General features: G+C 37.8%; 1 protein-coding gene across 2 annotated transcripts; it reads right to left on the bottom strand.

Moving 5' to 3' along the window:
* Nucleotides 1-2,553: 2,553 nt before the first annotated feature.
* SPMIP5 (sperm microtubule inner protein 5) lies at nucleotides 2,554-16,369 on the bottom strand. 2 transcript variants are annotated; one of them, XM_026704987.2, is made up of 6 exons: nucleotides 16,206-16,369; nucleotides 15,055-15,123; nucleotides 12,048-12,269; nucleotides 8,071-8,254; nucleotides 5,985-6,073; nucleotides 2,554-3,629 (listed from the first exon to the last, which is right to left on the bottom strand). In XM_026704987.2, the coding sequence occupies exons 1-6, from the start codon at nucleotides 16,339-16,341 to the stop codon at nucleotides 3,469-3,471; spliced, it is 861 nt and encodes a 286-aa protein (XP_026560772.2). In that variant the 5' UTR covers nucleotides 16,342-16,369; the 3' UTR covers nucleotides 2,554-3,468. The 2 variants fall into 2 exon arrangements, with proteins under 2 accessions (XP_026560772.2, XP_087790007.1); XM_087933881.1 differs by having other exon boundaries at nucleotides 16,257-16,368.
* Between the last annotated feature and the right edge of the window lie 1,269 nt (nucleotides 16,370-17,638).

Below are 17,638 nucleotides of genomic sequence, written 5' to 3'. Positions count from 1 at the left end.
ATATTCACTAGGATTTAATATCCCAGGAATAGCAAAGGGAAACAAAAAAAGAAGAGAAAACGTTCTATTAACAAAGGACTTTTCCATCTCTCGTTGCTAGGTAATACCATATCAAACAGGTATTAATTTTGACAATATGATCTAAAAGTAAACTTTCTAAACCAAGTAAACACTGAACCTGTTTTGGTTCCTCCTAGCAAGCTGAAAAAGGGTATAAACTTCTATTATATACATAATGATGATGGCAGGAAATTTATTATTAGCTTTGGGTTTCCCATTTGTTTTAAGCTATTATGACAAACAGATCTCCACCCACAATTAGAACTACAGATAGTCCTTGAACTACAATTGAGCCCAACATTTCTGATGCTAAGTGAGACAGTTGTTAAGTGAACTTTACCACATTTTACAATCCTTCTTGCCAGTTGTTAAGTGAATGTCTGTTTTTAAGTACCATGGTTGTTAAGTGAATTTGGCTTCCCCATTGACTTTGCTTTTCGGAGATGATCACATGACCCCAGGACACTGCAACCCTCATAAATAAGAGTCAGTTGCCAAACACATTAATTTTGGTCATGGGACCATGGTGTAATGGTGTGAAAAACAGTCATGTCACTTTTTTTTGATGCCATTGTAACTGTGAATGGTCACTAAAAGAACTGTTATAACTCAAGGACTACCTGTAATTGTGCTTTAATATTAGCTTGTGCCCAAGCTCTTAGTTGAAACCATAAATTATGTTTAAGTGAGAGCTTTGTTTGTTCAATGGGTCTGGAAACATAGTCAAACCCCCTATTTCTATGCCATTAATTATCATATGCACATCCAAATGTGGCCTGTACTTTTGTGAGGTTGCTCTCTAAACTTTTTGCATTGATTTTTCCTCGTTGAACATTTGAGTTATAATATCTTACAATAATGATGTGTTGATTTGCACATCCCCAATACCATATTATCAGTTTCCAGATGGGAGATCCTGATTGGACCATTTCTTTTATGTAGAAAATGGTGGTCAATGAGTAAGTGAAAATTACAGGCTAAAATTACAGATTGTCCTTTGAACAGTTTGTTTAGTAACCATTCAAAGTTACAACCTTTCCAGCATTCCCATGATCATGTGATCAAAATTTCAATGCTTGGCAACTGGTTTATACTTATGACCATTGCTGCATCCCCCAGTCCTGTGATCACCTTTTGTGATCTTCTGACAAGCAAAGTCCATGGGGAAGCCAGATTCATTTAACAACCAAGTTACTAACTTATCAACTGTGGTGATTCACTTAATAACTGAGAAAAGAAAGGGCATAAAATGAGGCACAATTCACTTTAACAAACAGAAATTTGGGGCTCATTTGTGGTTGTAAGTGAATTGTGCCTTGGCCTACCTGTAGACTTCTCAGCCTGAAAGAAATTTCTTTGGGAGCTTTTTTTTTTTTTTTAATTTGCAGAATGCAACTCCAAACTTCTCACTTGAAGAACTGCATGTAATCTAGTATTTCAACTCATTTGAATCACTCAGCAGGACTTTTCTCACAAACACCTTTTTCTGAAGAAGACAGTCTTAAGTAGTCCCAGTGTGGGTCTTACCTGTGTAAAACTTCAAGGGAGCTCTACCTGTCTACTGAGAAGGGATTTGAAGGGTGCATTTGTAATGCAAAACACTACTAATAATTATAGTTTGCAGTACAGCAGATGCCATCTAATCTACCTCGCTTTTCTGACGGCAGCAGACCATACAAATTATAGACTGAGAAGGAAAATTTAAGTGTAAAGGTTAACAGTTTAACTGAAATATTCAGAAACTGAAATGCTCGACAAGGTACCATGCAATCAAATGCAAAGGGGGAAAAAACCCTTCCCGAGTGTAATTAAGTCAGGCACTTATTTATTATTATGCTAACATCTCTTCACAAAACTTTTAACACAGTTTTTCCTCACCCCCTGGTGCTCTCCAAGCAAGCCAAATACAATTCCCTCTTCTCTCCAAATCAAAACAGTCAGCTCTGCTTGGGGACTGGAATTTGGAATGACTTCAGTTACCTTGAGGGCACAAGGTTGGAGAAGATTGCTTTATCATAATATATCACCTCAAAAGATGTGTGGACTTTATTAGAAGGGGAAGGCTATTGCTAAGAATTCTGGGGATTTGGTCCCACATACTGAGGGCACTTGGATTGGAGAAGCTGATTAATTGGTGATTGGCAGGGACTGACTGATGTTTATCTATCAAGCAGATTTACTATATTATCCCTTTTAAGTAAAGTTGGGGAAAACAGAGACCTAGATTTTTTTGTGTGTGCACTAAATAAGCTTTCAGGCTGGTCCATATACCTATCTGGACTGCATCAGCATGTGTTTTGCATGTACTTCCCAAGTTATATCTAAATATGGTTGGTGAACATTGCAGTGTTAAAAGTCAAAGGAGAGTTTGTCTGAAATCCGCTGCCCATTATCTAGAAGGAATGCTGGCAGAAATTGTAGGGTCAACTGTAGAACAGTAATTAACTAGATAATTTTAATATGTACATAAATATTTAATAGAATGCACTTTAAACAAACAGCATGACATGATTATTTGATCTCTATCAACACAGAAAAGTACTTTCAAATGGAAAAATAGTAAACTGCTCAAATATTAAAGTAATTATATTAAAAATAGCCCCTGCTCAATATTTACACTTTAATAGCAAAACACCCAGTAAGTGCTTTGTGACAAAATTCAGCAGCAGGGTAATAAACTACAAAATGCAATAACAATAATTCTCTGTGTAGGTAATTTCACCAAGGTGTCTTGTTTGCTTTTTTGCTATGGAGAACTTTTAAGAGCAAAATCAATCCCACTGAAATGTCTGGTACACAATGAACAAACATCTCTCATTTTCTGCTTTAAACTCACAATTGTTCTCTTTTAAAACAGATTGAAATTTCATTGCATGTGAAAATATTCTTTCCTCTTATTAATATTCTTTAAAGTGACCATGGCTGCCACCAGAAAAACTGGGACAATACTCTTGTCAATTATTTTAGAACAATTTTCAATATTTTATTCTTTATTTCAGAACTTCAGCTAATCTATATGGAAGTATAGTATGGCTATCTCATCTTTACATAACATCATCTCAATGTTTGAAATTTTTAAGAAATTCCTTACTTGTTGACACCTTATAGTTTTTATGCTTCCTCAAACCCAAAGACATTTTCTCCATATATCCTCAAAACCTCTTCTTCATTAAAGATGCCCCTGAAATCATTCATTTCTTTCAATTGATGTAAGTGACTTCTCAGTCTACAGTATATGTCATTATGATTCTCTCCTGGCACAGTAACTCTTTTACAAACAGATAAGAAATACCACATATTTTTAAATACTTGTATACCTCCACATTAGGTCAGAGAGAGAAAGTTTTTAAGTAGCCCCATTCCAGACATTAATGTTCATTTTAATCGTCTAATGGTACAGTTCAAATATTATGCAGTTAATGTTTCCTTGTGTTCTTTGATTTGCTCTTGACCTTTTTCCATTTTGCGTTTCTTACTAAGATAAGCTCCATAGTTCTTGTCTGTGTGACTGCATACAGAGCAACTTCTGCATATATTTCCAAATGTTCTTCCAAGGCCAGAGCGTTCATCTGCAAAACACACATGTTTTGTTCAATATATCTTGCAACCTATGGTCTTTTATTTTCTTCTTCTCTAGGTAGACACACTTGGTTGGCAAAATGACTGGATTAACACATTAGCTATTACAACAATAAAAAAGCAGTTGTCACATGTCATCGTGTTCTATTGTCTCAGGGCCTTTAAGATGGGTGAACTTCAGCATAATTGATGGTGAATACTGATGTGGTGGTGAAGTCCACACGCCTTAAAAGTCTAGAGATGAAGAAGCTCTGAAGAACTCCTTGGTAAAAGATTGGATTCTGTTTCAAATATATATTTTGAGGCCAAAAGACTTATAAGTACTGCACAGGCTTAGATTTTAGCTTTTCTAAAACGACCGCATCTTCATGCTAAAAGAATGAAAGGCATTCAAGTAGGTGCATTCAAGTATGCTGAAATATTGAAATAAGATTGTTAGCCATGCAGGTACATCAATAGCCAGGGAAATGATTAAAGCCTGAGAAATGGGCTCTTTGTCAGTCAACAGGAATGCTGATTTACCACCATCTTATCAGGTACTTAGGAGCCCAGAGCTTGGCAGCACAAGGAAACAACAGCCAATTAACAGGGATATGAAAGGAACTCCCAATCAGGCATCCCACTGGCAAAGGTGGGATCCCACTGGCTAATCCTTTCAACCCAAAAGCTCCTTAGGTGCTTCAGACACAAACATGCACAACCAATTTGGCATCTGACTGAACAAATGAAACTATCAATGTGGAGTCTTCCTGATATTAAATGCCCCTTCATTTATATCTCCACAAGTTCAGCCAACAGCCATTGGGGAAACTGTTTATCAATTCTTTAGGGAACATTGAAGAACAGAATCCAAATACCTAAATTCTAATGTTGAAAAGCTTGATCCCTCCATATTGCTATAGATGGGAGACATTTTCATTATGCTTTTCTTTGGTGTCAGTTGCAACATTCTAAACTCTGTATGGGTGTCTATGCTCACAGATGAATTTCATTATCGTTGTTATTTATGAAATCTGAAGCTATAAAAACAAATTTATTTCTTGCAGAAAGAATTCTAATTTATCATTCAAGCTAGCTAGTCTGGATTTTTTTTCAATGCATTCAGCCACTTATTTAAGACACTGGCAGAAATATTTCATCTGCTATTGTATACTAGTCTTGCAGAATTAGAATATTGTCACTTATTGTAATTGTTCTGCTTCAAGTTGAGCACACTTGAATGTTAAACATTCCCGTTACAAATTTAAATACAACTAAGTCCTTTAGCAACTTTGTGGAACAGCTGATAGACTGGGATGGGCAACTCTGCTGGCTAGAAATTATAGCACTCCTGAAGGCCAGAAGTGCACAGAGAGGAAGACTCATACCTATAATTTCTTCAACCAAGGGCTCTTTCTCTGATATTTTTCTGCACAAAACATCATGGGCTGTCCCCTGACATCACTAGATGACATTGCTAGGACTGTCTTAGAAAAGTGAGGAAAATCTCACACCCTGCTCAGCACTTCTTTACCCTCCTACGGGTAGGAGATATAGAAGCATAGCCAGCTGAAGAACAGCTTTTATCTGTGGGCTGTCAGACTCCTGAATGCAACATAACATCATAAATATGTAGTATGATAGACTTACAGGGCGGACACAACATGTTGACATTGGTGCAATATTATAATATAACATATATATAGAGAGAGGATTGTGTATTGTTAGTATGATTTATTGGGTTAGGGATTTTCTTTCTTCACTGTGAGTTATTGATAAGTATTTGTGCTGGGGGGATGCACTAAGAGAGGCTCAACCAATCTCATTGTACACATGTTGTGCATTGACAGTAAAGGCTGAATTGAGAATTGCAACTGCAGAAGTATCCATATAGTTTTAGAAAAGGCTGCAGTTACTTTAATGGATTAGTAATAAATCAAAGTTTCTCAAACTTGACAACATTAAGATGTGTGGACCAACTTCCAGAATTCCCCACCCATGCTGGCTAGGGAATCCTGGAAATTGTAGTCTCCACATCTTAAGTTGCCAAGTTTGAGAAATAATACAATAGATGCTGCATAAGCATTTCAGCAGGCTCTGAAAACCATTTGTTTTCTAGGAACTCATTACTCTAGCCTCTAGCCAGTGTAAACCTAGGCTCATCTGGATGATAGATGTTGTGCCCCAACATATCTGGAGAAATGCAGTAGACAATGTTTAAAATCATTAAGTCATAAAGAGGCACGGAAAAGCACTGCCTCTATTCTTCCTTCAAATCAAAGTTGGGACAGACTTGTCTAAAAGTGAGTTTGGCCAATAGTTGAATGGCCCATTATGGTTTTAAAGAATAAAATCTGAACTCTTACGTGGAATATGGCCAGTGTACTTGGGCATCATTCCTTCAGGCCTATAGAATCTCTGTTGTTGTGAATCTTTGGTTACAGGAACATTTTTTCTAAAATAGAATAGAATATATATCTCAACATTGTGCAGTTCTTGCGATATATATGTGTGTGTGTGTGTGTGTGTGTGTGTATCTTTGGTTATTTGGATTTTCTCCCACGTAAGATTGGCAGTATCTAGGCAACGTTTCGATGAAGTCTCATTCATCATCTTCAGGCTTGTGTCTTCGGCTCTGTGCTTCTCAGAGTGCACAGAGCCGAAGACACAAGCCTGAAGATGATGAATAAGACTTCATCGAAACGTTGCCTAGATACTGCCAATCTTACGTGGGAGAAAACCCAAATAACCAAAGATCCACATACAAATACCCGGGAGAACTTCAGAAATATATATATACACACACACACACACACACACACGGGGGAGAGGGAGAGAGAGGGAGAGGTTCTTGATATGCATCCTATTGGGTCTTCTCCTAATTTTCTTAATAGTTTTCTTCACATACCAACTATATTTTTTAAAAAAACAAAAATCCAAATCCATGGCAGTCTATCATCCTTTAATCCTAGAGTTTTTAAGAGTTATTTGGAAGAAATAATCCCGCAGGCAGAGACAAAATAGCTTTACTCCTACTGAATTTCTTGTCTAAATAATAAATAATAACAAACACTTGTTTAGCTAAGCATGTTTGGCAGAATATTTGGCTTTCTTACTATTACAACTGAGGCTGAGGGGCAGGATACTCTACATTGATTCCATTTATTTATTCATTTGTTCTTGCCTTTGAGTCATCTTGACTCATGGTGACCACCTGTCCAGGTTCCTAAAAAGTTTTCTTGGCAACATTTTTAGAAGTGATTCCCATTGTTTTCTTCCTAGAGACTGGCAGGCCCAGAATCGTCCATCTGGGTTCAGGCTAAATATAGGATTGGGAATCATAGTTCCCCAGTTTCTAGTCTGGTGCCCTAACCACACCACTACTTTGATAATAATAGACCAGAGGTCCCCAAACTTGACAACTTTAAACTTTGGAGACATCTGTAATAGACCATTATGAAAGACCAATCCATGGTCCATTTGTGGCTTTAAAGGTTCGTTACTTATGCAATATATATTGAATAATAAATTTATTAAAATTATATTTCCAAACTTCCATTAACAAACACTGTTCTGTAATATAACATCAAAATCCTCTTGAGGGAGAGTAGCAATCTACAGTACATCCTTTATTTATTTAAAAAATTTATATTGCTGCATACTCATACATGGCGACTCAAGGCAGCTTACAAGGACATAAAAACACAATATAAATTAAATAAAAATAATAAAATACTCTTCACCCCCTCCCTGGTGACAATGCATATTCATACCAGCCATTTAATGAGTATGGATTCCCCAAACCTGCAGAACATCTTCAGGGCCTTCTGAAAGAAAGTGGGGGCCATCTAATCTCTGGAGAGATGATATTCCAGAGAGAGGGAGCAACCATACAGAAGGCCCTTCTTCTGGATCCCACCAGATGTACCTCCTTAGAGGATGGGATCCACAACATTCCTTGCCTCCCCGCTCTAGTGGATTGGGTAGATGTGACCAGCAAGAGACAATCCCTCAGATAACCTGATCCTAAGCCATGAAGGGCTTTAAAGGTGACAACCAGCACCTTGCACTTCACCCGGAAGCAAATTGGCAACCAATGCAACTCCTGCAGGAGAGTGCATATCGAGGTCTGCACAAAACCATGCAGGACACTGCATTTTGTACCAACTGGAGCTTCTGGATACTTTTCAGGGGTAGCCCCATATAGAGCACATCACAATAGTCAAAACAGGAGGTGACTAGGGCATGAGTGACCATGAGTAAGAATTGTTGGTCCAGGAAAGGGCCTCACTGGCACACAACCTCTTGTGCAAAGGGCCTCCTGACCACAGCTGCCACCTGCTCTTTGAGCAGGAATCATGAGTCCAGGAGAAGCAGATTATGTACAGGACCTGTTTGGGGCAGTGCCACCCCATCCAAGACCAAAGGAAGAACATTTCAACATGAACGTACATGGGATCTTTCCCAGTAGGATCTTTGCCTCTATCCAATGAGTTTTTAAAATCTCGGTAGCAGTTTTCTGCCATCACATGATAGCGTACTCCATGACCAAATTCTGTGACCCTGGATCTAGGCACAAAGCCACCCCAGCCTGGTATGGGTGGTTCTAGGAAGCTTCTTTTGGTGTCCACAGGACCTGTAAAATGATAAAAAGGTGTTATTGAAAAGTTAAGGGAGGCTAACATGGATTCCAAATGGTATTGGGGTGGGGGGAGGAAAACTAGGTCTAACATTAACCATAACTGAAAGTACAGAAAGAAACTGATCCAAGTTTTGATACCCAACCCACTAGAGCATTTCAATAAATCTTCCTTTAAATAGCTTACTAAGAACCTACCATACAGCAGGGGTGGCTTATCCTTGCCCCCAACATCTACCCAAGTGGTTTACAAGGCCCAATTTTTTCCAGAGATGAAAAGCAGCAGAGATAAAAATCACCTATTAGATACCAAAGGGAAGAATAAGTTTTGAAGGAATTCTAAGCTTTGCCTAACCTAAAATTATTGTTTAGAACAATCTTCTCAGTTTTCCAGTTCTCTGGACTCAGAGTCCCAGGATTTTCAGCAAAGGATAAGTTCTTGCCTCGTCACCTGCAGGACCATCTCCTGTGAATTGAATTTTCCTGTGCTCTTTGGGCCAAGCAAGAAGTCTGTAAATTCTCTTCCCCCATGATTCTAAAGGCACACAAGCCCAACACTCCTACTGCACTCTGCACTCAAATAGTATTCTCCATAAGGCCAGGTTGATTCCTTTTCTCCTGTCATTCTGGAAAGCCATTGATGTTTTATCGATGTAAGCTGTTTAGCTTTGATACAAGTGGCTGGCACACAATTTGCTATAAGGAAACATATATTGGTTGAGGAAATTTATGGAGATGTCTACATATTTGAAAATTGCTGGCATGGGGAAGGCTGCTATAAAAAGTTAAAAAGATGATCTTAACAGAAATATGCAGGAATTGTTACCTAAGAAAAAGGAGATAGAAAATTCTTAAGATAACATTTAGAACTAACTCAGGAAGAGACCTCCCTAATTCACTGGAGTATAAGAAAGAGGAGAAGGTATAGCACTATCATACAGGGAAGACTCCGTTATTATAGCCAATCTCAAGAAAAGTAGTTTTACTCTTCCTATGTAGTTGACTTTCTGGTCTGACCTACTTAGCAGAGCTAACATCTGCTAGATAATATTTAATCTCTTAGAACAATCTAAAAACTAAGGATGCCTACTGACCACAGAGTATTCACTAACTGATGTTCTGATAACTGTAAATGTAATAGACCTGATAGGAAAGGAATGAAATACTCTGAACAGAGAGACTTCCCCTAAAACTATGCCCCATTTATAAAAATCAAATAATATAAATAGTAGAACCTCAAATGTGGAAAAATAATTCTAAATTTGCAATATAGCAATAGCACTTCAACATATATATGCTTTGCCGTGCTTTACAGCCCGCTCTAAGCAGTTTACAGTCAGCATACTTCCCCCAACAATCTGGGTCCTCATTTTACCCACCTCGGAAGGATGGAAGGTTGAGTCAACCTTGAGCCGGTCAGGATCAAACTGCCAAACCGCAATCAGCAGTTTGTAAGAAGTAGCTTGCAATACTTCATTCTAACCACTGCACCACCATGGCTCATGTACCCTTTCTAGTTTTCCAGCCGAGCTTTTTAAAGAACATAAAGCAAGTTCACATAGAATCACAGAGAGAAGCCAATCCACGTGGCCTCCTATCTGAAATAGCATGGTGATTAGAGCCCTTTGTCATACTTTATGGTTCCAGTCTTGCATATAATTTAAAGAGGAAAAAGAAAATACCAAAGGACTTGACATAGGAGAAATACTCCTCATACCTCTCTCCCAATGAGAAAGTTGTTGTTATCCTATTCATCACTACAATTCATCAAGGACGCATATCCCATTCATTGTCTGGCTCCATTGTGGGTAACAGCTATGAGGTCCCTTCCGTAGTGCAATAAAAAACAAATACCCTACAGAATTTGGCATCTGTGATGATAAAGCACTGACCTTTGTCATTCAGCTTTAAGCTTCAATATTTGGGAAAAATAAAATGAACAAAGAGTACTCTTTTTGTCACTATTTCTTGTGGTAAAAAGCTCTTTTCTACTTAAGCCTTCAGAATGCAATTTTTTAGTTGGAATGAATAAAGGAAATATATCCAAAAGCTAAGAGCTCAAATGTGGCTTTTTTTCCCATGCTCTCCTAGAAAGGATCAGAAACAAAACTGAGCTTGGGAAATATGAGTATTTTGGGGAAGACAATCAATGCTATTATATACCGAAAATATGCCAATCCAATACAGAGCAAATGACATCAGTGGCAGTATTAGCAATATTCAGCTTCCTTTAAGGCAAAGGACACTTCCATTGGGAGACAATTCATGGGGTTTTTCCTTGCTGATCCTTCACAAACCATTATAAAGCTAAACTTCAATCGTTGTAATTTCAGCTGGCCTTAAAATGCTGGGAATAGGCAGCGAATGTGGTTATTTTCTTAGCAGTTCCAAACAAGACTCAAACAACGCTTTGCCTCCCACTCCCATATTACAAATTCTAGGGTAACAAAAATAATCCATTGGAGTTGGGTGGGTAATAAATTCAAATGAATATATTCAAATAAATTAATAACCAGACCCCCTACTCAACATAAAAATAAAAAACAGCCAAGTGCCTGCCCATCCGCAGTTTCAGTACTCATTGTATGAGGTGATCTATTTTTGAGACAAGAATCAAGGGTGATGGAAGATGCCATCCAGCAATGAAACCATAATTTCTTCTCCTTCTACTAAAAACTTCTGCTAGTGGTAATTCTAGAAGAATAACATGAAAGCATTTGACACCTAGACCATAGGTGGGATTCAAAAAAATTTACTACCAGTTTTGTGGGCATGACGTGGTGGGCATGGCTTGATGGGCAAAGCAAGGGAAGGATACTGTAAAATCTCCATTCCACCCCACTCCAGGAGGAAGGTCACTGCAAAATCCCATTCCCTCCCCACCCCAATAACTTGCTTTCCAGCTCTGTTCTCCTGTACAAGGCAACAAAAGAAGACCCAGACAGGGCTGGGACTCAGGAGGCAGAGAATAGATGGGGGTGGAGCCAGTCAGAGGTGGTATTTGCCAGTTCTCTAAATTACTCGAAATTTCTACTACCAATTCTCCAGAACTGGTCAGAACTAGTTGACTACCACTTCTGACCTAGACTCTTTTTGCAATAACTCTCATGTCTGTAGAGCCACAACTCAAAGAAAGAATTAAGACCTTGTATTATGTTAAAACTACTCTTCTAAGCAGGAAAAAAAATCTTTTCAGATTAAAAAAAAACCTTTCATTGCTACAGAGGCTGTAAAACTGAAGCTAAGACTGGGTTTGCTTATAACATTGGCTATATTGCTAGCAAAGTTAGGCTGAACAGAAATGCTTGCTTGTGTCCAAGAATTCAGATGTAGTGAAGTAAGAACAAAGCTAATAAAACAGGCCATCCCAAACCCAATATTGCAAAAAGGACAAAAAAGTGTGAATTCAATCCATGAAACAGGTAATGTCATAAAGACAAACACATCCAGAGCTGATTCAGAGTCATGTAAAGAGCAACTTTTGGGGCGGCATTAAACAACACTCTTAAACCAAGACACTTACAATAAAAAGTATATTAAAAACATTTTACCCTGAAATTAAGATTCTGTACTTTATTTTTTATATTTTTACAAAGTTGTAAGATTAGTCAATTCATAAAGTATCTATTAAGAACACAATTCATGCCCTGATTCGTACACTCTAATGCATAGTATTTAATCAGCTATTGAAAGAATTTTTGACATTAGTTATTTTCAATAATGTTAGAGTGCAATGGCAATTAAAGGGAGTTAAATATATTCAAGTTATTATAAATGATGCATACTGTACCCAGCACATTGGGATGATGTTTGTAATTATAGTCATCAAGTACATTTAATATTTCTTCATTAGGGCAAATAGGTGGTAGCTGTGGCGTGGTGGCTGCTGTATGCCTCAGTTCAGCTACCTGGTCATTCTTTCTGTCTGTAATATCACGAAAGGTGTTAACACACCACACAGAATCATTTCCGAAGCTAGTTCCAACACGATAGAATCTGAGAGGGATGTATCCTAGAAAAAGCAAAGAAATGTAGTCAGGCGGCATTCAGAAACCTTTAAAATAGGATAGCCTAGGCTCTGCATGTTTATATTTATTTAAGACAATGGCCTCCAAACTTGGCAACTTTTACGATTTGTGAATTTCAACTCCCAGAATTCCTCAGCTAGCGTATCAAAGTTGCCTTGCTGGGACACAATGATCAAATCCAAAATTTAAAGTAAAAACCTTGTACTATTGCTTCCCTAACCAATGGCCATTCATCCTGTTAAAGACTTTGTAGCTTTGAAAGCAGCTACTTCATTATAACCCTATTAGTTAATTATACTGTCCATCATTAAAAAAAAGTTCTATTACCTGCATTCACAACAGGTGTGTCAGATAGATTATTTGTTGGGTTATAAAACAGAATGTTTAGCTCTTGGGGCTATATCTTTCAAAATTATGTTATTTTCCATCTCTTGCCAGGTGCTTATATTCATAATATTTTAATATTATATTTCTCCCACCCATCCTCATAATATAAATTGCTATTCCTAACACTAGGCAAAGAGTAAAGTCTGATGCATGCCACTGAGTATTCTAAGCTGCCCTACAAATGCTACAGGACTTCTACTTGGGGGCAAGATGGATTGGCAGCAGGAGGTGCTTAAAATGGAGCGAGAGAAAGGAAAGGAAGATGGAGATCTTTATATTCGCTCTCATCAGAGATATGAAAATGAAGAAGAAGTTAAACTTCACTTTGAAACTTCATATGAAACTGTCAGCCAAGAAAGAGGGCAAAGAAGAAGGTGATATTGATGGTATCTCCAGAAGCTATATTCAAGAATTGTGCTTCCCAAATAAATTAGCTCCAGAAATAGTAACACTCCCCTGCAATTGCAGGTTGGGGAGACTATGAATCCTGAGATACGGAGGGTCAATTCATCTGGAAGACATCAATCGAGGCACTGCTACCTTATTTCTTTAAAGATTGATTTATTTATAACCTGAACATTTAAATAACTCTGGTACAAGTTGGAGATGGAACTTACTTTTAATTCAGAAAGAACATATTCCAATGCAAATTACAGTGCCAGATTACCAAATTGGCTAGAGCACATAAAATACTCTAGTATTGTAGCAAATTCATGATATATACAAAGCCAGCAGAGAGCATTTTCTGTTTGAGAAGTGATAATAACTCCAAATCCATTCCAATCATCTATGATCATCTAACAGCTCTGCCTATCAATGGATAGTGAAATTGGGATCTAATTATAGTATCAGTCCCATTAGGTAGAATATGATTTTGGCCTTATAGTCATCCACATAAGTATCAACAAAATCCACTTCTACTTTGTCCACCTGTCACACTTAGTTCACATAGTTGTCTAAAAGGTAATTATTTCCAAGGAATTTTAAAATGTTAAATAGGTACCTTGAGATTTTGTAAAGGATATCCTTTTCACCACTTTCAATAAGCCAATGCTAACTCTATTTATCCTAACCAGGTTATGTTTCCCATCATTTCCCATGATGTTTACTCAAAACATTAGTATGTTAGCTTTTCGTGTATCCACTGAGTCCAAAAACAGTTGCAAACATAGATCATTACAATAGTTTATTGTATGCCTGATTGCTAAAAAAACCAGAACATTGGTAATCAAGCAGATACCCACAGACATCTCTTTTGACATGTGAGAAGCTGTCATGCTTGAAGATAAAAGTTTTATTCTCTGTATCATTCTTCTTTTCAAAATTGTTGATTATGTTCATAGCCCAGACTCTATAACTCAGAACCTATTGGATCATTGTTTCAGAGAGATTTCCGTCCCGGATTCCTCATTTCCTTCAACAATATCAGAGCTTCTAATATACAGATAGTCCTTAATTTACAAGTTCATTTAGTGACTGTTCAGTTACAATGGCACTGGAAAAAGTGACTTATGACCCTTTTTCACAGTAATGATCTTTCCAGCGTCTCCATGATCATGTGATCAAAATTCTGACATTTGGCAATTGGTTCATATTTATGACTGTTGCTATGACCCGGAGTCATGTGATTAAGCAAAGTCAATGGGGAAGCCAGATTCACTTAACAATTGGGTTACTAACTTATCAACTGCAGTGATTCATTGAACAACTAGTGAGAAAGGTTGTGAAATGGGGCAAAACTCACTTAACAAATGACTCACTTAACAGAAATTTTGGGCTCAGTTGTGGTCATATGTTGAGGACTAGCTGTACCAGAAAATGTTCTTTAAAATTCAGAGAGATATCCAGAGATATACCTGCCTTGAAGGTATCTCATGTTGAATTGTATAACACAGTCAACATCAGCAGTTAACCACAAGAAATGTTTTATGACATTTTGTATTACATCATAAAATACTCTATGATAATTCTATCACAAATATTTTATAACATTTGCCAAATTTCAATTCAAGTCATGACTCACAGATTTTGGATACATTCTATAAGTTAGCCGTTTTTGTGGTACCTTAGTTGAAAATGTTTTGCCTTTTGATAAACTCTTTTGCCCAGTTGAAGGTTACAAGGCACAAAAATTTTAGTACTATATACATAAAAGTGCCACTGGTTAAACGTAACACCCTTTCACGTGATGTGAGGCTTTCTTTTTAGCTTTAGAATGCTAATAAAAGTTATAATCTTGTTTGTTACTGGTAGACCAATATATTAAACAGTAACAAAGCAACCGAGCTGAGAAAGTTGATTGTTGGCTTCTTCTCTATCTGGACATTGCAATTTCTTGTCAAGTCAGTGGCCAAGAAGAGGCCAAAGGTGTAAATTTTTTACCTGTGTATCCTGGTATCAATGGATGATATTCATCTACTTGCCGCCGAAATGCTGTCATGCTTTTTCCAGCTACGATGACAGAAAGCAAATGCTCAGTGTCGCATCCATACTTCAATATGACTAAGCCTTTAAAAGGCCAGTTTACTCAAAACATATTGACTTCCAGCTTGTTAATCACTTCTGCTATCTAATGTCATGAAAACCATCCACATGGATACAGGCACCAGATTCAAGCAGATTCAAAACAGCTCAGGAAGGATGGCAAATGCCAGGGATAAGAACACCCCCCCTAGAACCATGGTAACAAGGACCCACTATCCTTGATATAAAAGAAGTGTTTTGTGCAATTTGTTCAGGACACAGGGACCCTCAAGTCAAGTTCAGTTCCTGTTGACTACATCTATGTTGCCTTTTTTGGCAGCACAACAAAAGTGATTTGGCTTTTTTATAGGACATTTATTTTTCAACTGTCCAGTGAAACCAACAGTCCTGGGATTTCTAGTGAGCTGGATTTATTTATTTTCTTCTTCATCCAAGCAAACACAGATCCCCTTAAGGCTTAAGTCTCAATTTTTTTTAAAATTGAAAAAAAGCACCTTTGGACAACCATGATCTGACTGAGAATCTCCACAGACTTAAGGCTTAAGCTTATAAGAGCAGCCAAGGTGAGCTTAGGAGTTATCCAGAACTAGCCCACAAAACAACAACCCAACTTTCCAGGGTTTGTTTCTTGTTAGCTGGTAGTCCTTTCCTGCCTTTAAATGTGGCAAAGTGTTAACTAAAGGGTTGTACATAGCTTCTGATGAGCAAATTCTCTCACCATTTTAAAAGCCAACAAAGCTATTCTACATCTACAATCGCCCATCTCCCCCAATAGAAGCCGGTCAGCTTTCAAATGCCCAGCTTTCCTTGGCTCCTACTGCTTTCCCACAACTTTCTTAGTGCGGAATATCAGAAGAGAGAAACGGTGAGAAAAAAATAAAATAAAATAAAAAATAAAAGTAATAGAAGTTCACTCTAAGAAAGCACTCCCGCAAAAGCAAACTTGCGAGTCAGAGAAAGAAAAAGCGCCCGGAGAACCAGCCAACGCCTTCGGTTAAGAAGCGTTGTAAGCGGGAAAGCTCTAGTGGGACGCCCACCCACCTACCCACCGGTTTCAGTTTTGCGAGGAACCCCCGAGGAATGAGGAGGGAAGCGTTTACCACGATAGTATCTCTGCCAACCACACGCTCCTCCGCCGAGTCTCTCCCGCCCTTCCCAGAAGAGGTCAATATAGCCGGCCACCATCCCACGGCATTATGACCTCAGCCTGCACGATCTTTACAACCGGCGGGAGGGAGACTTCCGGAGTTTAATAATACTCGGGCAGAAGGCAGTGTAGCTGTAGTAGGGGGTGTGAGTAAAGGGGTCGGTTAGGAAGAAAGAGGAAGAGACGCGCTTCTTTTCACATGTCAGCTTTTCAAATTGACCGCTTGCTTTTGGGTGTTCCAACGACCCTGATCGTAAGCAAGGAGTTAAATAGGAATATTGTGTTTCGCAGACTTATTTAGTTGCCGATAGATTTGAATCTGGACTTTCCCAAATATTACTCCGGTAAACTAAATTGTATCCCAGATGTAGATTAAGGCAATGTTTCATTAAAAACTGAAACGGGAAGGATTCATGTTTTTTCCCCCAAGGATATAGTAGTTCTGCACGAGAGTATAGATTCAACGTGACACCATCAGGTTGCTGGGATTTTAGAGCCACGATTCATGGTCGGCACGAAAGTCCACCTTTATTTGGAAAGCATCAGATCACACAGCACGCATCATGACTGAAAAAGTAGGGGGTGTTGCTTACTGTTAGCAAGGACTATTAAATATCATGGTGATCAATTCAGAGAAAGCGTAGGCTGCTCTGGTTTCAAAAAACATTGTAATTTTTCAGGAATGTTGGATATCAATTAGAAGAATTTCCAAGGGAAGTCCAGTAGACAGCAAAAATACTAAGGAAGAGCTATAGGCTTTGATTCTGGATTCAGGGTGGGTTCTTCCCTTTTATTTCTTATGTAAGGTTATTTCACAGTATTTACATTTCAAAAATAAATTTGGAATATCCAATGGCAAAGATTTAATTAAATATTAGACAAAGGAGAACAGTGAAAAGTATCTGAAAATACTTGCAAGCTTAAAGAATAATGTAAACTCCACTGAACAGAAAATAACTTTTTACACAAGAAGCCTTAAAATGACCACACAACATGACCTCCAACATGATTTACTAATTTATTTGAAATTTTGAACAGCAGTGTTTTCAGATGTAAATGTAACAAGCTGTAATCTTCAGAATTTATCTGTGTTTAGGAATCTGGAACAAGGAAGGCAGTCAATCAAATCACACAGCCATTTTAGAAGTTATCCAAGCATAGATATATATGTTGACTTTTCGCTCCACAACCTACACAAAAGTACCGTGGCTTTTTTTTTCATAAATATCGCAATTTACTATAATTATTACATGACCTTTGTTTGAAAAGTAGATCTTGTAACATATTGATAACATATCTTGTAACATATTGATATATTTGCTTATGGAAAAACAG

This window comes from Pseudonaja textilis, chromosome 4 (assembly GCF_049901715.1).
Source record: "Pseudonaja textilis isolate UNSWEBS1 chromosome 4, rPseTex1.2, whole genome shotgun sequence".
Taxonomy (NCBI): domain Eukaryota; kingdom Metazoa; phylum Chordata; class Lepidosauria; order Squamata; family Elapidae; genus Pseudonaja; species Pseudonaja textilis.
The sequence above is the reverse complement of the archived record's forward strand: the minus strand, read 5'-3'. Positions and strand labels throughout refer to the sequence as shown.